This window comes from Alnus glutinosa, chromosome 7 (assembly GCF_958979055.1).
Source record: "Alnus glutinosa chromosome 7, dhAlnGlut1.1, whole genome shotgun sequence".
Taxonomy (NCBI): Eukaryota; Viridiplantae; Streptophyta; class Magnoliopsida; order Fagales; family Betulaceae; genus Alnus; species Alnus glutinosa.
In genome coordinates, this window is record NC_084892.1 from 30257519 (window position 1) to 30280553 (window position 23035).

At 38.8% G+C, this 23035-nt stretch overlaps 5 protein-coding genes across 8 annotated transcripts; all 5 read right to left on the reverse strand.

The window, feature by feature from the left end:
• Positions 1-133: 133 nt before the first annotated feature.
• On the reverse strand, positions 134-2491 carry LOC133872751 (serine/threonine-protein phosphatase PP1-like). Of its 2 annotated transcripts, XM_062310346.1 has the most exons (4): positions 1852-2491; positions 1436-1713; positions 577-1136; positions 134-448 (listed from the first exon to the last, which is right to left on the reverse strand). In XM_062310346.1, exons 2-4 carry the CDS (start codon positions 1602-1604, stop codon positions 269-271), a joined length of 909 nt encoding a protein of 302 aa, XP_062166330.1. In that variant the 5' UTR covers positions 1605-1713; positions 1852-2491; the 3' UTR covers positions 134-268. The 2 variants fall into 2 exon arrangements, with proteins under 2 accessions (XP_062166330.1, XP_062166329.1); XM_062310345.1 differs by having other exon boundaries at positions 1436-2491.
• A 133-nt stretch (positions 2492-2624) lies between these two features.
• On the reverse strand, positions 2625-4450 carry LOC133872750 (cell division control protein 2 homolog C). The gene is made up of 2 exons (XM_062310344.1): positions 3569-4450; positions 2625-3005 (listed from the first exon to the last, which is right to left on the reverse strand). Exons 1-2 carry the CDS (start codon positions 4388-4390, stop codon positions 2913-2915), a joined length of 915 nt encoding a protein of 304 aa, XP_062166328.1. The 5' UTR covers positions 4391-4450; the 3' UTR covers positions 2625-2912.
• A 2200-nt stretch (positions 4451-6650) lies between these two features.
• On the reverse strand, positions 6651-12156 carry LOC133872748 (2,3-bisphosphoglycerate-independent phosphoglycerate mutase). 2 transcript variants are annotated; one of them, XM_062310339.1, is made up of 10 exons: positions 12033-12156; positions 11686-11872; positions 11403-11530; positions 10280-10430; positions 9969-10172; positions 9060-9484; positions 8293-8485; positions 8111-8206; positions 7424-7579; positions 6651-7172 (listed from the first exon to the last, which is right to left on the reverse strand). In XM_062310339.1, exons 2-10 carry the CDS (start codon positions 11845-11847, stop codon positions 7008-7010), a joined length of 1680 nt encoding a protein of 559 aa, XP_062166323.1. In that variant the 5' UTR covers positions 11848-11872; positions 12033-12156; the 3' UTR covers positions 6651-7007. The 2 variants fall into 2 exon arrangements, with proteins under 2 accessions (XP_062166323.1, XP_062166324.1); XM_062310340.1 differs by having other exon boundaries at positions 12054-12113.
• Positions 12157-15012: 2856 nt separating this feature from the next.
• On the reverse strand, positions 15013-17196 carry LOC133872472 (acyl-CoA-binding domain-containing protein 4-like). The gene is made up of 4 exons (XM_062309978.1): positions 17025-17196; positions 15775-15970; positions 15611-15688; positions 15013-15259 (listed from the first exon to the last, which is right to left on the reverse strand). Exons 2-4 carry the CDS (start codon positions 15865-15867, stop codon positions 15137-15139), a joined length of 294 nt encoding a protein of 97 aa, XP_062165962.1. The 5' UTR covers positions 15868-15970; positions 17025-17196; the 3' UTR covers positions 15013-15136.
• A 181-nt stretch (positions 17197-17377) lies between these two features.
• On the reverse strand, positions 17378-21627 carry LOC133873658 (large ribosomal subunit protein bL17c). Of its 2 annotated transcripts, XR_009901141.1 has the most exons (4): positions 21174-21627; positions 20122-20531; positions 18329-18553; positions 17378-17720 (listed from the first exon to the last, which is right to left on the reverse strand). XR_009901141.1 is itself a non-coding variant. In XM_062311395.1 (3 exons), exons 1-2 carry the CDS (start codon positions 21409-21411, stop codon positions 20122-20124), a joined length of 648 nt encoding a protein of 215 aa, XP_062167379.1. In that variant the 5' UTR covers positions 21412-21627; the 3' UTR covers positions 17378-17720. The 2 variants fall into 2 exon arrangements, 1 of the variants encoding a protein (XP_062167379.1); XM_062311395.1 differs by lacking the exon at positions 18329-18553.
• Between the last annotated feature and the right edge of the window lie 1408 nt (positions 21628-23035).

Here is a 23035-nt window from a genome sequence, read left to right on the forward strand (position 1 = left end):
AACCAAACTGTGTAAAATAATTGGACAATTTTATCTTCACTAAAATTTTAAGAAAAGAAAAGAAAATGAAGTGCATGAAAGATAAAAAAGGAAATAGCAGAAATTAATGAAGAGTTATTATATACAAGGTCTTCTTATTGCCCCCTCGCCCTCGGTTACAATGCAGAATCTGCAAAGACTACAAGTGAAGAAAACGAATCTTTAAAACCAAATTAGTTGCTCTTAAAATCACAGCCAAAGTGTGGAATTCTTGGAGTTGGGAGGTTACTTATTCCAGCTGCTGCGCTATTTTCCCTCTCCAGGGCTTGAGAATCTGGAAGGAACAGAGCAAGCTTGCGTCCACGCTCATCAGGGCTCCCGCATTATTAAATTCTCCGCAATAGTTTGGTGCCGAGAATATGGTAACCAGCTGCCTGTCTGCAAAGAATTCGTAACCGTCTTCAACCACCTGCCAAACGTTTTTTTTTTTTTTTTTTTTCATATATACAATTAATATGCATTCACAAAAGATCAATTATTGAATCGTAAAAATAATAAAAATAATTAAAATAATTAAAAAATTGGAGAGCCTCGGACCTGGTGAGCACGGCATATGAGATCGAGATCATGTTTCTTCAAGAATTCAGCCACCTTGTCTGCTCCAAAGGTGTAGGAAACACCCCTGTCATTCTCACCCCACCCTTTGATGTCTCTGTCAGGATCCGCCCAAAGGAGGTCACACAATAGGCCCTGGTCCGGCACATCCACCGGCCTTTCTATAGCTCTGATGTGATCCAAGCTCTGCATTTCGGGTGAAAGCCCACCATGCATACACAGGATTTTGTCATCGATCACTGCAGCTACCGGCAAACAGTTGAAGCAATCAGTGAACATCTTCCAGAGACGGACGCTGAAGCGGCGCTTGCACTCATCATAGAATCCATAAATTCTGTTGATAGATGCGCATTCATGGTTCCCTCGGAGAAGAAAAAAGTTGTCGGGAAACTTGATCTTGTAAGCAAGCAAAAGGCATATAGTCTCTATACTCTGTTTTCCTCTGTCCACGTAGTCCCCAAGGAACAGATAGTTCGAATCTGGTGGAAAACCCCCATACTCGAACAGTCGCAAGAGGTCTGGATATTGACCGTGTATGTCACCTGCACACACGTACACCATTCTTCAGCCACAACACAATGATTGATGGAGATCTATTTAGCAGATCAATTGCATCAACAGAGAATAAATGCAATCCAATTCCAAAAGAAAAGAGAAAATTGACAATTTGTGAGATTGATTTGTTTCATAAGAAGAGGGAGGGGCCAAATTAATCTACCATGTTTCTCGGTGCCTCTAAACGGGATAACAAATGGGGCAATGCTTTGGCTACACAGAGGTCAGGTAGGAGGAAAACCATGAACCAGAAAGAAAGGAAGGGAAGAAGAAGGTGAAAAATTACCACAAACGTTAACGGGAGCCTCTAATTCAAGGAGAATAGGCTGGCTGAGGAAGACGTCTTTGGCAATGATACAAAGCTTGCGGATTTCGGACTCTGCAAGCTGAATCCGTTTGCCTCTGTTCCTCCTTCCTTCCAACAGCCTCTCTATCAGCCCATCCAATCCTTCCATTCCACCCAATCCTCACCCTAGCCTCCTTGTCTCCTCCCCTACGTTTACCTTTTTTTGCTTTCACACAAGATTCTATCAACAAATCATCGTATATTCTAGCGTACTATATCTGAATCAAAACGATGCCAGAGAGAGACACCAGAGAAAAGAAAAACAAAATGATTAGAGAATAATCTTAACATCTGTCGAGAGAGAGAGAGAGAGAGAGAGAGATTTGCAAAATAATCGGGGAAGTTAAGATATATACGGGTTTGGATGTTGATTGCTGTTAAGCGTTATAACTTGACTGGCTGTCATGGTATGAGGTTTTTGCATTTGCCAACGATTGTGGAGAAGAAGAATCAGCACCCCTCCCTTCCCCCGATTTCCATGGCCTATTATTCCACCCAATCACTTTATTCTTATTAATTATGACATTGATGATAAACCAATGGATTTCATCATCTCTCTCGTCAAGTAATATCAACCATTGATGCTAGCCAAGCGCACATGCTTCTTTCTTAACTGCTGCTACTGTAAATCAAGCAAGACCTTTACCCGCATTAGACCCATCATGTTTTCTAGCTCAATGCTCGTGATAATATTTTAACGGATACAGATCCCTACAATTTTGTCGTCCAGATTACAAGAAATGCGGCCATCAAATGTGAAAAAATTCCTATGAGATCCACTTGCCCCAACAAGTCTCGGGCATGTAGACCACCACATGAGGGCTCTCTCAAATTTGCTCCAATTGCCCTAAACATTCGCTAATATTTTATCCGCCGTAGAGGATTTGCTGATATTTCTTCATCTACCACAAGTTCACAACCATCTTTCGTTCCATTTCTTCAAACTCTGCAATGGAACTTCTCAACCATCATGCGGCATGCCAATCATGCAGCAATTTCAAATTGATAGATTACATCATGCGGCATGCCAATCATGCAGCAGTTTCCATTTGGTAGATCACATCATGCCAATCATTCAGCAGTATCAAATAATAAAATGCCATCAGAATCACAATCTTCAAGAAACAAATTGCACATCCACATGGGACAGAACACCACCCTGCCACTCTTGTGGCTCAAATTAATCAATTCTCAAAAGATTTATACTACTTACAAGGAAAAACTGGAAGATAGAAAATTTATGACATACAACACAAGTTGCTAATCACCAAGATGATGAAAACTGACTTCACGAAGCATCAAATGAACAAAGTCAGGTCTTCACCTTACCAACAGTAAAGTAAGTTCCAAGCAAATACTATATAAAACCAGAAGAACCATGCACGTTCGGATTATCTCTGGGCTAGGCAGCACAACTTCAGAATTGAGACTTGTCGAGGCCGTCAAAATAGGGATGGTCAAGCGCTGCTTTGGCTGAGATTCTGTCGGTTGGGTCATATTTGAGCATTTTCTGCATGTCCAAACACAGAAAGAAATGTCAATCAGAACAGACACACACACACACACACACACACACACACACATATAGGTAATCAGTATTTTCAGAGTATAGCTGACATTAGCTCACCACCATGCTAGGAACAATGAGTAAGTTGCTGTCATGTCATAAAGAATTTATACTAATAATTTCTCAACTTCGCGTCATGCTTCAAATTTCCCATAAAAAACATCAGCAGCTTGGTAAAAAAACGCTTTAAGCCTACTACTCCAGCATAACACATTCAGATATGAGATGTGATCACAATCTGATATGGTCCCTGTCCCATCTAATTTGCCCTCTTAGATAGTAAAGCAATCAAATGAAGGCTCTGTATGTCTCATATGAAATGAAATCATGAACTTTTGTGGCATGCCTTATATAATCTATTGTAGGATATAAATATCGTCTTGATATAAGTTGAAAGGCATGGATATAGGCAAAACCCGAGAGCAGGATGAGGTTTCTAACAATAATGATATATACATTTCATGTAGAAAGTTGCAAATGAGGAGAGCAATGATGTAGGTGGGTACCGAAAGGAGGTCAACGCCATCGGGACCCAAAGAAGGAACGGCACGCGCCAGGTTTTGAGGCTCCCACTGTGGATAGACATGCCAATCCCGCAATGAAGAAACTCCAGGCCACTGGCTCTCGGTGGGAGTACCGAGCAACCTGAAAATATGAAGCAACTGCTGGAACTCGGAGTCTCCTGGAAAGAGGGCCTGGCGTCTGACCATCTCGGCGAAGATGCATCCGACGGACCAGATGTCGACCCCGGTGGAGTAATGCGCGGATCCGAGCAGAACCTCGGGAGCCCTGTACCAGAGAGTGACAATCTCGTGGGTGTAGCTCTTAAGAGGAACGGTGAAGGCGCGGCCGAGGCCGAGATCAGCGATCTTGAGGATCCCCCTGTCCTTGTCGACCAGCAGATTCTGGGGCTTGAGATCGCGGTGGAGAACGCCGTGGGAGTGGCAGTGGGCCACGCCCTTGCATAGCTGGTAGAGGAAACTCTGGACGAGGGCGGGGGGGAGCGGCCTTGGATTGGCGCCCTTGCGGTGGGAATCGATGAACTTCTTCAGATCGGTTTCCAGGTACTCGAAAACCAGGTAGAGGAGGGGCTTGCCGTGCTTGTTCACACAGTGCTCTACGCACAGGAGGCGGACGACGTAGAGCGACTGGGAGAGCATCTGGAGGAGGGAGACCTCTCGGAGCGCTGTCGGAGGGACGCCCTCCTCGTCCATCTCCAGCCGCGTCTTCTTCAGGGCCACCACCTCTCCGCTCTCCTTGTCCTTCGCCTTGTACACCTTCCCGTACGTGCCTTCACCAACCTTCTCCAGCTTCTCGTACTTTTCCATTCTCTCTCTCCCTCTCTTTCTCTCTCTTTCAAACCCTAACCCTTCTCGATCACCAATCCAAGTTTCAAATTTCTTTAAAGGAGGGAGGAGGAGCGCTGCGCACGTGGCACGTGTTGCTGTCCTTTCCTTTGAATTTGAATTCAAATTAGAATGGAAAGCGCCACTTTACAAGTTACAACGTTCCTCCCTCCCGTTACCAACCGACACAATTTTAGTTTTATTCTCGGGTTTTTTTTTTTTTTTTTTTTTGTCGAATATATTTCTTCAAATACTCTAATTATAGATTTCAAATTTAATAATTGAGATTTTACATCCATTACTTTGAAATTCAATGAGTGAGATTTGAAGAAATATACTCAAAAAAGCACTTGCTAATTTAAAGAAATTTTGACCCGCAAATTAATTATTTTCAAATATTAACCATATCAGGAGTTATGGTTTTCAAAATATGGATAAATACGACAATTATTGAAAGGATAAATGTTAAAATTGTAAAAAACGATAAATTCTCTTTAAAAAAAGTTAATCATATTTGATGTTGTTATCTTCAATATTAGGAAATTCAGTGTTAAAATTGTCAAGTTTATTTTTAGTTGGAGTTCAAATCTTGTTGAAAAGTAAACATTTTGCTTTCACGTACCAATATTGAGAGATTTATTTCGAGTGTTGATTTGGATTCATGGGTTTGTCCCTTCTGTAAAGGTTCTCAGGAGATTTTGAGTTATCTGTTTTTGGAGTGTGATTTGGCTAGACTGTTTTGATGGAGTTCCTTTGTCCTCTTATTAGCACAAGTTTTGTTGCTAGACCTATTGTTGATTGGATTGCTGCTATTGTTAATCCTGATTTGTTGCTAGCAATTCCAAAGAAAGATGTTTGGAAATTTCAAATTTTTGCTGCTCTTACTTTGGATTTCATTTGGTTGTCTAGGAACAAGTTAATTTTTTAAGGCCTTAAATCTCTGGAATTGCATTTGAGTGCCTGGAGTGGTTTTGTTCTTCCCTCACTTTGGTCTGCTCCTCATTCTGGTGTTGTCGAAGGGAATTTTGATGTTGCTATTAGAGAGGATTTTGCTGTTACAACTGCTGTTGTTAGTGATTCTACTAGTAATATTATTGGTGCTGCTACTCAGAAACTTTTCTTCACGGATGTTGATATGGGGGAAGTTGCTGCTGCTTGTGGAGTGACTTCTTTCGTTCTTGAAGGGGATGCTTTCCTGGTTGTATTAGCTATTAATAATCCTTTTATTTTTTCCTCTTGAAATTTTACTAGTTTTATCTTTGATATTAGCATAGTTATGACTTCCTTTCATAGTTGGAATACCGTAAAAGTGTCTAAATGTGCAAATTATAGTACACATGTGTTAGCAAAATGGGTCGCTTCTCACCTTGGAAGCATTCCTATAAGATATCCCATCCTCTTTTCTATTTGGATCAAGAATGGAAAAAAATCCTCTATTGCAATTCATTTTTCCTCATCATTTAGAAAAAACAAAAAGAAAAAAAAAAATTAACTGATTTTCCATAGGTTTACACAAGTCACAAACTACGTACAGAGCACAAGTACCATGATACACGGCAAACAATCCAATCTGAACAGCACACTCCCAAATTGGATTCTTCCATCTAAATTTTAGATAGTAATAAGACCCTCATGCAAATTTCTTTTGAATTATACTTCGACACTATCACAGCATCATGCAAGCCAAATCGACACTGCAATTGAGAAAAACTCAGACCTAGATACAGTAAATCTAATCTTTAATAACCCATTTTTTTAAAGAGAGAGAGAGAGAGAGAGAGAGAGAGAGAGAAGAAAAAACCTAGAGAAAAAGAAAGGAAAACTCAGGCCTAGAGAAAAAGAAAGGAAAACTCAGGCCTAGATACTCATAGTATCTTGCAGTAAATCTAATCTTTAATAACCCATTTTTTTTTGAGAGAGAGAGAGATAGAGAAGAAAAAACCTAGAGAAAAAGAAAGGAAACAACACATATTGGAGATGGGGAGGAGGAGCACATAAGGATTGAGGTGAGGAGCTCTCCCCCCCCCCCCCCCCCCCCCCCCCAAACTGAAAAAAGGGGTGGAGAGTTGGTTGTTAAATACTTATTCGAGAATCAGATACGCTGGAACCTATATGTCAGTTAACTGTTTGGTAGTCAGATCATAGCCTCATCAGATTGCATCAGGCAACCATAAAAAAGCCACACTACCACAGGCAAGAACAGTACGAAAGTAGACTTCAACAGAAGAAAATCCAAGCAAGCTAGTCCCAAGTGCCCATGTGCAAAATATTAAAGCATTGATAATAGATCAAGTCTGTCAAGATTTTTCACTTGAAAACGATCCAATCTAAAACATTAAACAGCCGCATCATGACGATAATCATGATTAAGAAGAAAATATGAAACAAAAATTCCATTTTGACTATATCCTGTTCTGTCAACCTCCACAGACAGCTATCAAAAAGTTGATTCAAAATACTAAAGCCACCATAATGGTGACATAAATAAGAAAATTTAACTTATTTATCAAGATTGCGTGCTGTACCCCACGGCCTTCTGAATTTGATGAGGGTCGGCTCTTTTAATTGGGGCATTAAAGAGCTCATTCTTTATACTGTCCTAGTTATCAACGACTTCAATGAGGGTCGGCTCATAGTCATTAGGGGCCTCAAACCCATGGAGATTTATCACAGTTGCAGCAACATTGGCAAGCCCACCACCAGGAACATCGTTGCGGAACCTGACACCAGGTGCCAATCCAGGACCTCCAATTGCAATTGGCACCTAAATAAAGAACAAAAAATCAAAACAATGTTTTAGAACTTGAGAACTTGCAAATAGAGGCTTCTTTAAGTCGCACAATATAGAGGCAGAAGTCCCTCCACTAACAACCCAAGAAACTGAAAGCAGTCTTCTTTGCAAATTAATAACTCCCATACAGGAGGAATACATCAGTGACCACGCTGGCCAAACCAATATATTTAATCCACTTCAATCTCCCATATGATTGCTAAAGAAGAGTTCAATGAACTTACTGGTTGGAGGGTGTGAGAAGTGAGTATTTGAAGATTGCCATTCTTATCAAGAAGAGGTTGCCCGGACTTGTTCCTCTTCACCATGTCCTCAGCATTCCCATGATCTGCAGTAACAACATAAATTCCACCCACTTGCTCTATTGCATCAAGGATCATCTGCAATTTGACAGTTTCTTGAGTCAGCGATGCAGGCTTTTCTTATAATTTATAAAAACGAGAAAAACAAATAAAAGGTGAAAAGACATAATTAAAGCTCCTCTCTGTCTCATATCATTTTATTCCTTTGCTAAGTTACACGGGTAACCCATAGGTCTTTAACCCACGACTTCATACCTCACCCCAATTTTTTTTTTTTTTTTGGGGGGGGGGGGGGGGAAGGAGGTGTCATTTGATCTAGAGCTCATTGGTTGCTATCAAGTTTCATATTCTAACATTTCTTTGTTTCCATGTGAAAGTAAACACTTAATTCCTATTTATCAAAAAAAAAAAATAGTACACACTTAATTCCTATCCACTTCGACCAAATCTGATGGGAAAAGAAATAAATCCAAAAAAAAGGTTTCATACTGATCCAGTTTGCACAAACTGAAATAGAAGGTTTAGAATTCACTCTTATAGGTTTCCAACACCACAGACCACCAAAATAGCAAAGTCTGAAGTTAAAAAGAAAAAGAAAAACCTTCTTACCTTGACAGCCTCATCAGCAGCCTTGCAAGCCACAACTGTGGCCTTAATATCACCTGTATGCCCCACCATGTCACTATTTGGCAGGTTAACACGTACCTAGACAGACAAGTTCAATGACAGGTCAACATTGTTCAACCTGAAACCGTGGAACACGAACATCACCTGATTAGTCAATGAATTACCTGGTCAAATTTTCCGCCAAGTATAGCATCTCTCGCTTTTTCAGCAATCTCCAATGCCTTCATCTTTGGCTGGACGTTGAATGTAATTCCACTATCACTTGGAATTTCCACGTATTCCTCCAGTTCTGGATTGAAACATCCAGAGCGGTTTCCATTCCAGAAGAAAGTGACATGACCAAATTTGACAGTCTCACTGTTGATGTAAGAGAGAGTGAGAGAAAGAAAAGGCATCACATAGATGAGTTGCCTATAATCAAGAAAATTGAGTACTACTTGGAGTAAAATGGTCAACCACCAAATATGGGATACAGTGTCAAGTGAAATTGCATCTCAAAAGGTCATCTACAATAGAGCTAAAATTTTAGGCATAAGGAAAAAGGACCTGCAAGCAGTCCTTCAAAAGCAATTGCTGCTGTCTTCAAGGAAGATACAAGTAGCCACAATTATATTTTTCTGTCATGCTGGACAAGCAAGATAAAAGAATGACATATTGCTCTCCATTTCCCATAACAGAATTTCCCTTGCCCAAAGCCAGAATCTTTTCAAATTGCCAGCTCCGACCAAATTATTGTAAGCTAGGGGATGAATATATTCCTAACACATTCTCTAATACTCAACATATTCAAATCAAAAACAAAAAAAACAAAAAAAAAAAAAAATTACCTACAGAGGACTGTACTTAAAGAGCAGAATTCATGGTTAGAGAAAAACACTAATATACCACAAAATGTAACAAGGAGTGGCATATGGAGCGAGTGACAACTAACCTGCAAGCAAAAGTACGGATGCCATTGTGCACTAGATATTCACCAGACGTTCTCTCTATCTCTGGAGGTTCGACAAGGTAGTGGTTCGGTAGCTTCAACTCACCATCATATTCAAGCATTCCAGCATAACGGATTTTAGGGAATCGAACTCGATCAAACTTGTCAAAATTTTCATATTCAAGTGCTTTAGCAATCATAACCATTCGATCTGCTCGGAAGTTGATTGTAACCACAGCATCACCATCAACTATTGGACCAACAGGCTTCTCATCCTCATCAACAATAACAAATGGAGGCAAGTACTGGTCATTGACTTTTAGCTCCACCCTCAGTTTCTTGACAGCTTCAATAGCACTTCTAAATTTGTAAGGGGCTTCACCAAGAACTTGGGCATCCCATCCTCGTTTGACAACATCCCAGTCATTCTGCAAAAGACCCGTTAATATTTATTTATTGTTAAGTTCAAATAATCAGTAATTAACATGACATATCCGGAGAGTTAAAAGGAAAAAATACAAACTGTCATCCTCAATAATAATCATGGAAACCATTTATAAGTAGCAGCTTGCATCCTCGTTCTAATTTCTAAATTCTAGAGGCATGGTAGCCATCACCTTCATCATCCCTTTTAAGGTCAACTTGGCACTATAGTAATCTATTCAGGTGATTTGCATGACTGGGCAAAGATCAGAGTAGTATATGCAACTATGTATTAGTTACACATCAGTAATAATGCAAGTTGACTAGACTAACTAGCAGATTCTCATATTTGGCCAAATTACTCAGTGATGAATTATATGCTGATGTCCACTGAAAATCTTAAGAAACAAGAACAATCACAAGATAATCGACAAAGAGAAAACATAAAATGATAACAATAACGGGATGTGCGTCACTGCTATTTCATACCTCATAACGATCCATTGTGACATACATGCGACCACCACCAGATGCAATCTGTGCATCAACACCCTTCTCACATAGTTTTGCAAGGTCATTCTCAAGAGTTTCAAGAAATCCTATACTTGAACCATCCAAAACATCACGGCCATCTGTAAGAATATGAACACGGATTCTTTTTGCACCACGCTCACTAGCTCCTTTAAGCAGTAACTGCACAGGGAAAATACAAATAGGAAAAAAAAAGTATATAATTTTGAAGGTCAACCAGCGTACAAATTGATTAAAAAAAATTTTGAGTCTTCAACTATAAAACCTACCTGCAACTGATCAAGCCTGGAGTGGACTCCACCATCACTCAATAAGCCAATGAGATGCAATGTGCCATTTTCAAAACATTCCTTTATGTACTTAAAACCTTCTCCTTCATAAATTTTTCCAGACTCGAGAGCTAGGTCAACAAGCTTTGCACTGCATTCAGCAAAAAAAAAAAATTGTATTTCAGCATTCAGACCACAAAAGAAACTAAAAATCTTTATACGATACACACAAACGAGCCAACCCCTTGGGGTTACACACACACACACACACACATATATGTGTATGTATGTATGCATGCACAAAAAGCCAAAAAGGTGATCCAGCAACCAGAACATGTGAAGTTTGATCCATCACCAAGCACACAGCAGTTTAAAAGTAATTAAATTTTTACCTAACCAATAACTCTTGATACATCCATTGCTTCTTATAAAAAATAATAATTAAGAAGTAATTTAATTGTTCTATATATGGATATCCAATGATGGTCAAACTCACCATTTTACAGCCTAGAGTATAATAAGTATTGTCACTGCCATGAGCGTTTCAATGAAACCACAGTTGAAGTCAACACCTTAAATACTACATCCAGTTATTAAGTCACGAGTTATGGGGTTTTCATGGATATTGGAAAACAATGAAAACCACAATCACTGGTCCAAAAGATAAACAACTTATGGACTGGCTATGGTACAACCAATACCCTAGGAAGTTGTTTAGTTGCTTTATATAGTAGTATCCAACACAAAAAGGCAAACCTCCACTATGGACCTACTAAGCGAGGATATAAAGAAAACAATGTTTAACATGGCTAGAAATACAGCCAAAACCATGACACAATTTTGCATGGATTGCTATTGAACATAACAGAAGCATTTATAATTGAATAGCTAGAATCACGTGCATGTCAATACTCCTTTGAGATAGTTTGTTACGCGCATCAATTCAATAATAATAATAAGAGGATCCATAGATCATTGAATGAATAGTTTTTTCTCAAATTATGATACCATTGGCTCCTCTAAACGATTGAAAATGTTATCAGTACATTTGTGTAGAGATTGCCCGCATAAGAGAAAGAGAAAGAGAAGAAAAAAGGAGGGGTGGGGGTTAGACAAGCTTTACCCTTGGGCAAAGATGCGACCAGCCCCAAGTGCATTGTGACCAACTTCACTGTTGCCCATGTCATCCTCTGTTGGAAGGCCTACGGCCTTACCATGAGCCTTAACCAACCTCCACTTCTCAGGAGCACCCTAACAAGATAAATAGAAAACAGATTTCTTAGTTAAAAGTGGATGAGGACAAATCGGCACATGGATCTCATGTTGAGACAAAATCAAGAAGCAACAAATGCATCGGGGAGGTCATTAAGCCATGGATCTGATGGCAAATGAAAGTAAACTAGTACCTGTTTGAGGGAATCCATGGTGGGAGTTTCGGCCACATGGATGCAGTTGTACTGATCGGGCTTGGCCTCGCCCCAGCCATCCAAAACCACCACGGCCACGGTCTTGCCCTTTTGGAGCTTTGGGTGATCCGGCAATTTCCACGAAAATCCTGAGGTCCCCATGTTCACAAACTAATAGCCGAACGCCCTACTCGGTCAGATCAAAACACAATCAATGAAAACCATTAAAATATCCAAATCAAGATCAACCGATCACAGTCGCACAATAACACTGCTACTAGTGATAATACAACATATTAGAAAATCGATCGACCGAAAACACAACTATCAGAGAAACGCTAACTTACTTCTGTACGATTACGACTCACTGAAATCGACGAAACAGAGAAGAAGCCTTGAGAAAAATAACAGAGGAAAGAGCGTCAGTGCTCCGCAATAGAAACCTCTTATATATATATATATATATATATATATATATATATATATATATATATATATATAACAATAATCATTGATATTATAAATTTAAAGTTGACCTAAATTACGAAGCCGTCTATAAAAAGTTTATGGAAGATTTTTGTAATAAATTATAATTATGAATTACTCCCTGAATTCGTTTTCTGTCCATCAAATTAACAGAATCTATTAGTTTATCGTATCATATAAATAGTGAAACAACTGCTAAATATCATTTGTATTATAAATCACTCGTAAACTATGTCAATTTAGTGGATAAAAAATAAATTTAGAGAGTAATTTGTAATTATAGACTTATAATTTACCACAAAAATTCTCCATATAAAATAATTTATAATTTAAATTAAGTCCATGGACCAGAGACGTAATTATTCCGCATATATATATACTTGCAAAAAAACCACTTCCCACATAAAGCCGCCGTCGTTCGAAAACCTAGGGTACACTTTTTTTTTTTTTTTAAAATACCTAGGGTACACTTGGCGTGGGGAGAAAGCACCTCAAATAATCGAGTGCTCTCGCTCCTACATTATAAGATCTATTTAGCCAATAAAACTCCGTGTTACGTCATAAAGACTCTCGGTCTCCACAGAACTTTCTAGTGCCACGCTCCTAGACCGCCCACTGATTGAGATTATCTCGTAATTGGCGGTCTAACGCTCGCTTGAGCACTTTAAGACCATCGCATGCTGATACACGTGAGCTTTCTAGAAAAGAGTATATACCTATAATATATGAACGGTTGGATCAATTGATTGCCCAAAACGAATATTACCGGATATTCTTTCCCCCACCGTTTTCTTACTTTTTACTGCCCACTGATTGAGACTCTCGTAATTGCATTTGAAGGTCGCCAAAATATACGGCCACCCGAGGTCGTCGAAATCCGCCATCACACGACATCTGACGGGGTGTCTCCATGATTTGGTAAAATCACCCCGTTATGAAAAACTAGTCTTGTGATTTAAATTCCCCATCACACGATCAAAACTAAAATACTGAAAAAATGATGAAAGAGAGAGGGAGATATCGAGAAGAAATTTTTTTAGACCCCTTTTTTTTCTTTTTTTTCTTTTTTTTGTCACACGAGGTTGGCCTTCTCCTATGAATTATGATCACCTGATTATTTTAAGATCAAGTGGTATTTTGCATCATAGATTCACAATCAAATAAAGACGATGACTCGTTTTTTAATTTATTTCTTAATATGGTTATACCCATGACCCGTCTTCTTAATTGGCCTTTTTTCTTTTCGGAAAGGCAGGATTAATAAGAGATCGATATTCTATTAATTCCGAATGCTATATTGACATTAAAAAATAAAAAATGAAGATGTAAAAGTGCATGTGTTGACACATGAAAACTGCTCATATATGGAGCATGGTTTATAATTAACTAACAAGTTAAAACATATCTGATCAGCCAAAGTATACGTCGGTCTGTTTCTCATTTCAGGGTGCATGCCAATTATCACTGAGAAAAAGAATAATTAATAAACGAGTCGCCAATATAATTAAGGAGGCCAGGTATATTCCAAATATTAGACTCTCGAACCATCTTCTTCATACCAAACACGGCCTTGTTGACGTGGGAAGCTAGCGTTTAATTTGTTTAGCTCAACTGCTCAAGCCTGAAGGTCAAGCTTGGTGTTAGGTGAAACCAACGGTCATCTTCTCGCTCTCTCTCTCCCTCTCTCAATTTCCTTTTTCTTTTTTCTTTTTTCACAGATATGGACAAATGGTGCATCGTGCACTGTGTAACCTTACTTATATCTACTATATCGATATTTGGGTTATTAAACTTGAACATTGTTAAAAAAAAAAACAAAAAACAAAACAAAATTCCTATATATATGAATTATTCCGAAATTAACTCATTATAGTTGTCATAGTTATCGATCGTGAAATGAACAAAACAAATTCCTATTTTATTAATTAAACTATAAATTTGTTAGATACAACGAAATAAAGAAGAATAAAGTATTAATGCATCTAATATGACGTTTTGGCATCACGATTCTCTAGCTATCTCTATCCGTGATCTTTTTCTTTGTCCTCCTCGATGATTAATTTTTCTATTAGTACGTAACCGGACCCAGTGCCTAGTTCACGTAATCTTCACCAATATATAATATTTTTCTATATATATATATATATATATATATATATATATATATATATATATATATGTCACCAGTAAGGCCTAGAGGATTAATTATATGTTATTTTTTAAAATACTGCTGATCGAACTCTTACCGGAAATAATAATAATAATAATAATAATAGTAATAGAAGAGGACTCAATAAAACTTTAGCTTTGCAAAGATCGTGAAGGTAAGTGAAAATAATACTAAGAAACAAGCATTACCCTAAAATAAAGGAGCATTCATCCCTAAGAAGAGTATTGCAGAGAACATCCTCCTACCTCAGGAGTTGGTGTGCAATTATTATAAAGCAAAAGGTCCTCCGAGATGCACTCTCAAGATAGACCTTATGAAGGCCTATGATTCGGTCCGTTGGGACTTTATATTGCATTGCCTTCTCCGTTTTAGGGTCCCTAAAAAGTATGATGCATGACTTAGGGAGTGTATTACTAGCCCGAATCACTCCATTGCTCTCAATGGATCTCTGGTTGGTTATATCCAAGACAGGAAAGGGCTTTGACAAGGGGATCTTATTTCCCCCTACTTATTTGTCTTGGCCATGGAAATTCTCTCTTGGCTTCTATCCGAAGCTGCTATGGATAATGTTCAGTTTGGCTTTCAAGGCAATGACATTGAGTTATACCCTGTATAGATTCAGATGAATCCTTTGTATGTCCAGCAATTGACAAAAGCTTATTTTCCCATGCTATATATAGAAAAAATGAAAAAATATTTCAAAACCACTATCGAATGGGGAAAAAAAAGACAGAAGAAACAAATAGATATTAAGTCAAAGTTCATATATTAGTGAGAAAACTTTGCTTAAAGAAGCTACATACTGACCAAGGAATGATCAGCACAAGGAGAAAATGTTACTGGAGATGGTGACTCCAGTGACTCAGCCCCAGCCTTCGCCTCAATCTTTGACCAAGTCCAACATATCAAATCCAGAACCTGCATTGTTCCTCGAATTAAAAAAATAAATAAATAAAAATAAAAGAGTTTGAATGTCAGCTATAAAAGGAAAACATATAAGAAACGAAGCTCTGAATCACAAAAGCAAGAAATTAAATATCCAAAGTCACCCAGCAATAGCTCTTTTTCACTTCTTTTTTTTTTTTTTTTTTAAGGATTAACAAATTATTGAAAAGTGTCAAGAACTTAGTATAAATAATGTAAACAGGAGATAATGACCGAAAATGCAGTAGCTTAGCAATAACTGAAGAGAAAAGACAAAATGGGACAAGTTATTTCTATATATCATGAGTCCATCCACATATGTGAATGTGCAGATAATTTGCTTACCTGAATATCATTAAGGTAACAACCATTGTGGTTTCCGCCATATATGTACATCCTGTCTTGCACAACTACCGCACCATGCTAAAAATAAGTGACAAACGCTTTGTTCAGAATGTAGAAGAAAATGCCAGGAACAAGTCTTTATTATAGAATAGACATGTCAATACCTCATATCGGGCTTTTGGGCGTTGTCCAGATATCAGAGCTGCAATCCATTGATCATAGACAGCAAACTGAATCAAGGCCTTCCAAGAAAACATCTTTATCCTGAGTTTCAATCAGGCTCCCATTCTCAGCAGAATTAGTCTTTGTCTCAGGAAACGAATTCCCATTCTCAACCACAGGCTCAGATTTTGAATTATGCTATGAAACATCCCAAAAAATTACACAAAAAGAAGAAGAAGAAGAAGAAGAAAAACTTAATAATCATAGTAAGTACAAAGTTGATATAGAGTTAGATTTATAGTCCCTCCAATAAAGGCAAAATTGAAATATAGTTATTACACTTAGGGCTCTCAACAACACGTAGTTCAATAACTTTGGTTCTTGCTCTGTCCCCATCCCAATTCTAAATCAGTTACGGGTGAAGAGGTTCCAACCATTGTGAAGTGAGAACATATACGAACAGAAACTATATATATATATATATATATATATATTGAATGGGCCTACTAAAAATTAAAAGAAACAAGAATGTATGCAGATGCCCAACAAACAATAGAGAGCTACAAATTCACATTTAAAGAAAATGTCATAGATAAACACAGCATATTAAATTAGATCGACCAGTAGTATGTAACTTGCCAATAAAAAAATAAAGGCAGTTGATTAAAAATGGAGGAGAAAGTGATGTTCATTATGTAATTCAAGATGACTGTGCATTGGTGCAAGCGGGCGGTGCTGGTAGGAGGGGTTAGAATCAAGTAATGCCAGGGTGGTGGTAGCTACGCTTGTAGCATCGGTACGAAGGAGTTGGGTTAGGAACATGATTGGCTCACAACCCCTTTGCACAACTTCCTTACAACTCCACTCACAATGGTGTGGGGCCCATACACATGGGCCCCACACCATTGTGAGTAGAGGTTGTGAGGGAGTTGTGATGGGGTTGTAATTTTATCATTTTCCGTTGGGTTATTTGCCATGAAACAGTGCCAGCAACAGCAGTAGCAGTAGTGGTAATAGTGTTGACATTGGTGCATAACAGGAGCAGTGTTGCAGTAGTGATGGGGGCAGGAATGGTATTGATGGAGCGGGATGTGAACATTTTGTATGAGTAACAGCAGGAAAATATTGTCCTTACTCTAATGTGTACAGTTTTCAATTATGTGAAATGTAAAGATGAAATTCTCAATTGGCATTGATAAAAGAACCCATAGCCAATAAAAAGAAAAGAATATACAAGTTCCATGATACTCACATTCATTTGCACATCTACCACAGGCTCTGCAACAAAGTTAGATGCTCTAGAATACCAACTTGGATCTTTCTTCCTACCCAAAAGAAAATAAAGCAAAAAACAAATTAGCTAAGCTTCTACATGACGGTACAGGAACGTGGCCCTGAAAATCTTATTTGCAAGGACCTCCAATATTTTCACAAAAAGACGCATTGCTTCTGTGGTAGACGTGAATACCAATAACTTGATCCCCTGTTGTAAACAAAAATTATGGTAAGATAAGCCACACCAAAATTTGTCTTTAAAACACCATCACCCGATATTATGTTTTCATAAATCAATTAACAATTCCAAACCAAAATTTAAACTGAACATTGCATTGGAATTGCTCCATGTACCATCAATTAAAATGAGATCCAGAGTTCTATCTCCATTTGTCTTAAATTTCCGAAATTACAAACTCACATAACAAGAAACAATTTTGAAGATACCCAATTCTACATCCTTAAGGTCCAAAAAATAAAATTACAGCTGATTACATAGAACGTGATCTAAAACGAACACAAAAGCAAACAAAAGTGCAATAGATGCGCATCCGAAGAACCGTCTTCTTGGATTTTTCTCTGTCCATAAAGTCCTTAGATATGTTCTCATACCACAGTGGCATTCCCACGACTCTTCATTGCCATTTCCCGAGGATCACCAATTTGACGACATCTAAATCATCAAACAAATTATTTCAAATTAACAAATAATAAAGACATGATTAACAGTTAGCATATAAATAACCCAAAATTAGTTATAGTATGTATATATGTCTAAATAACCCAAAATTAGCAGTTTTCATTTCATATGATGAAATAATAAGCTGATGTTATACTACAGACGAGCCAATGATGAGGCCTCAACAGAGAAAATCACATTGACATTATTTCCATTCTACTCTACAGCTGAAATAAACAATATTTTGATCCTAGGTGGTAATTAAGCTCTCCTCTTAGTTTTCTTTTTGAATGCAGAATATAATAAAATAAAATTTGTTTAGTGCTGCAACATAGCTCCTTTTTTTCCTTTCTCTCCTCCCCATTTCTAGTTTTCAGCCAAACACAACTTCCTCCACTGTTTTTTTGGATTTAATTATCCTTTACTAGAACAAGCCTTAGCATTTGATTTGATAATATGTAAATTAATTTCCTGTCGGTATGGCCCTTTCTTGGCAATATGTATTAAAGATCATCATGGTTCTTGGATGTATACATACATTCTGTAGAAGATAGAGGTGAACTGGATGGATATTAGGCAAGAAAACACTTGTAAAAACTTACGCATTTTGCAATTGATAACTCAAAAGCTATATATCATTCTGGTCTTTGATAATATGTTTTGGCTTCCTGCTTTCCCTACGAGGGTTGAAGATTAATTCAAACCCTTTTTATGTCTTCATCTTGTTCTTCTCATTTATAAATGAAAGCACACACCATCTGACACCATTAAACCATCACAAAAGGACACCTTAATGCAGTACGCATGAATCCCTTTTTCGCCGCACACTATAAAGATAAGTCAATACAAGCTAGATAAGTCAAACTAAAAAGATATCAGTTGAATGCTGATAAGCTTAAGTTTTCAACATACATGATTTTCCTTTACTACCTAATACCTATAGGAGTTCATTTCATACTTAAACCCAGTGAGAATAAGGAACTAAAAAAGGTATCCCATCAATCAGCCAATCCATTAACCAAGAAAAATATTGGAATAAAAACATTCAATCAAAAAATGAGCTTTTGGACTAGAGATCGACAAGCATATCTTCCAAAAACAGGGAAAACAAAACATAGAGGCAAATAAAATAACAAAAACAAAAACAAATATAAGCATTTAGTCCTGTTTGTCAAAATTTAAACCAAGTAAAAGTTGATTTTTTTTTTCTTCAACTTTTCCTGCATTTTCTCTGCAGCCAAACGAAAAACCCTCAAAGAAAAAGAAAAAACGATGGGGGAAAAGCCAACGAGAGCCGAGAATGGCCCAAATCTCACCCAAAAACAACTAAAAAAACCAGATATGGAGAGAAAATCTAAAGGAAAGATCGGGAAGAAAAAAAAACACTAAGGAAACCTTACGGTGGATGGGCTCATGGTCGGCGGTGGTGGTCAACTAGGGCTGCTCGTGGCGGTACGGTGGTTGGGTCGTCGGATTCGTCAAGCCAAACCGAAGATGGAGCTGGACATACTGGTGGCAGGATCGTGGTTGACTTCACAGTAGGGTTGAGGGAGGAGATGGAGAGAGGGAGGGAAAAATTTTGGGGGGAAAAATTTGGGGGAAGAAAATGGGTATGGACGCTGGTTATTCAATCTGGTTTTAAATTTTTTATTTTTTTTTAATAAATGAGAGTTGACGTGGCATGGTGCCACGTCAGCTGAGATGAACGAATATGGGACTCTTACTAGACGGATAGAATTACTCTAAGTGGAATACTCTTTCAATAAAATCCATTTCCATCATTACAAATTCCTCACAAATCATCACCCAAACTCAATCGAACCCTATCAGAATCCTTGAAAAGTGTTAGCTAGCAACAGTTGGGGAGCATTCTATGAGAAGAAAATTGAGATGCCTAGCCTTGGCTGGGGCGGTAAAGGCCTTGGGTTGGGATGGGTGTTTGTTAGGTTCCAATCATATCTATGAAAAAGAAAAATACCAAATAATTCATATTGGAAAAGTTAGGAGGACAAATGGGAGGTCAAGAAAGGAAAAGTAATGATAGAAAGCATGATCTCTTCCGACTCAACAAATAACGATACAAGACAACGCAAAACATTATAGATTTAGCCGCTCAAGAATGTTGGGATATGTTCTTTTTCTAATTGTACCTACCATCTACATCTGGTAGTATCCAACCAACTGATTTAAAGAACTAAAGTGAACATTCAAAAGATACAATGAGAGTCTAAGCTAAATCACTTGGCATGAACAAGGATCTATAAGTGACGTCCATCTCTTTGTACTATAAAAATTGAAATCCAACACCTTCGTCTGAATGGTCCTATCTCAAACCTACAGAGGTGCAGGCAGAAATATGAAGTTATGCATAGATTGGCTTTAGAAAAGTTAATACCTAAACAAGTTCGATATATGCCATGGGCGCATTATCCCCTCGCCTTGGGAGCGTTCTGATGATTCTTGTATAACCGCCATTTCTATCCCCATACCTATCTGGAACCTCCGCAAATAAGGCATGCACAATCTGTTTTTCGTAGATAAAGCCCAGAGCCTGTCTCCTCTTATGAAGAGACCCTTCCTTAGCCAGTGTGATCATCTTGTCAACAAACTTCCTCATGGCACTTGCCCTTGCCCTAGTGGTTTTGATCCGACCATGTTTAAGGAGCTGAGTGGTGAGGCCTCGCAGGAGCGCCCGTCGTTGGTCGGGAGGCCTGTTAAGTTTGGGCACTCGCCTGCCATGTCTCATGGCAAAAAACCGGCCCCCATTATCAATAATGGTGAAATGATATTCAAAACCTGTGTACTCTGCAACGAGGCATATAAGTCGTTAAGAGCAAATTGCATTGTAACAAATGTTACTTTTTTTTTTTGGCTGAATGAAAGCTTTATAAAACCAAACCCAAGCAACAAACACACCAGTAAACTGGTTCAAACTATTCAACGGGCAAAGAGAAGCTACAAACAGCCCTCTCAAAGCCCTTACAACCAAGAACTAAATGCAGAAAACAACCAAAGGAAATCTGCAGTAACAACAAACAACCTGACTAGTAAACTAGTACAGAGACTTCAAACAAAAATTCTAACAAGATTACAAACTTAACAATGCATGAGAACAAACTATCCACAGTACTTAAACCACATTCTGCAGATTCCACAGTTGAACTAAATGTTACTTCCACGAACGTGGAATGAGGGATGAACTGGTGGGTCTGGAGGGAACCGATGAACCTTGTCATTTTCCGGGCCAAAATAAAAATTTACAGCGTCAATGGGGAATTCAACAGGAAGGAAACATAGAAAAACAAAATTGAATACATGAAAAACTAAAACTGGGTTTTGTGTATAGATCGAAATCGGGTAATCAAACTTTTTATAAGCTAGAGAGAATACATATGCAAAAATCCAGATGGAAAAGGGAAGGTAGAGAAATGGAAGGAGATAACTTACCCGAGGAGCCAATTGAGAGGAGAGGATTTAGGGGAGAGAGACCCGTGTAAGGAACCCCAAGCTGCTGGGTTCTGGGACGACGGGAGAGGCTGAGAGATGATGATGGTGGTGATGATTGGAATGCAGCAACCGGTATCCGAAAGGAAGGGGGAGTATGGGGAAACACTGCCACTGAAGGAAGTGCCGACCTTAGAGATGCCATGCTCCATCTACTGTCCGCCACTACTGCCGCAGCCATTGCTAGTCTCACTTCTGGCTTGTGGCTTCTGAGTTCTGAGTGTGTTATATATGTGGATAAGGGTACATATGAAGCAAGGAATCGGTTTACGGCTGTGATTGACTTAAAAAAAATCAAAGGTCAAAAATTTGCCACCTCACTTAAGAACCGGTTAACGGCATCTCAGATGAAAGTTGAACGTTAAATCCCCTCTCCCATCCAAAGGCTAGTAAATCCTTTCTTCCATGGTTCTGCCATACTGAGGAACTCCAAAATTTTCAATTGCACATTCATAGACACCCTTCAACAATTCGGTGAAGTCACTCTCAACCTGTTTTCTGCACCACAAACCTTCCCACAAAAAAACCCCATAGCTTAAACCAAATACACAGCAAAAAACCTTAGCTTTTCCCCCAAATTCTGAACGAGTCTCCCTCAAACCAATCTACCAAAAGACAAGGACCCAGAACAAGAAACCCAGTCTACTGCGTTTTCCTCCAAAAACCCAACAAGACGAAACTCGGATTGCAACGAATACAATAAAATAGAACCAAATTTGATAAGCTAAAGCTCTGTTTGTTTCCCATAAATTTTGGACTTCTTTGAGAGCCCAGATCGGAATTAACCACTTTTTACACCAAGTTTTCTGGGTCTTGAGCTGAAACTGGAGAAATGCGTACAAAGGCGTTTGTTTGTGCGTGTTAAGAAGAGCATGCATCCAAAAGTGGAAAACTCATTGAAGGTTGGAATTGAAAGACGTACGCTAGCTCGACGGTAATTCCCATCATTTCTCTCTATAACTTGCCAATCAATCCCAGGTATTGATTACGGGAATAAGTAATTAATGGCCCGTCTCTTAAAATAGGCGATGAGCAAGCTGAGGCTGCTCGTGTGGTTGGGGATGGAAGAAAGGGGATTTGGGTTTGGATGGGAGGGGCGTTTTGAGTCGACGTTCAACGTCTTTAGATGCCGTTAACCAGTTCTTAAGTGGTTTAACCTTTGATTATTTTAAAATGTTACATGTATTTAATGTCCGTTTGTTTCGGCGTAAAATGATTTCTGAAAAATAGTTTTGGTATTTTTCTGTATTTGGTAGGGAAAAAATAATGGTCAACCGAAAAATGATTTTTGTTTGACTAAGAATGCTTAATAAATTTCGGAAAATGATTTACGCTTCTTAAAAACGTAAATCATTTTTTGTAGATGATAGATGCAGTCGACTATCTTTTAAACAACGCAGTCAACTTTTACGTTCAAGCAATTGACTATTGCCGAATTTCGACAAGTCAGATTCCGACTTCGGTCGGTACCGAAATTCGCAAATTAAGCCGGAATCCGGCGACGTCCAGCAGATGTCGCCGGATTCCGGGGATACCATGCCAGATTTCGGCCAGACTGGCCGGAATCCTGGACGGATCCAGCCATTCTGGTCGGATCTCCAGCCATCTGGCCGGAATATTGGCCGGAGAGGCCGGATCCAACCAGAACGCCGGATCATCGGCCATCTGGCGGGGATCCTGGACGGATCCGGCCTGGATCTGGCCGGGATCTGGCCGGAACGGCCGGACCCCCGGCATCTAGTCGGATCCGGCTATTCTGGCCGAATCTCCGGCAAACTGGCCGGAAACTGGCCAGGACGGTTGGC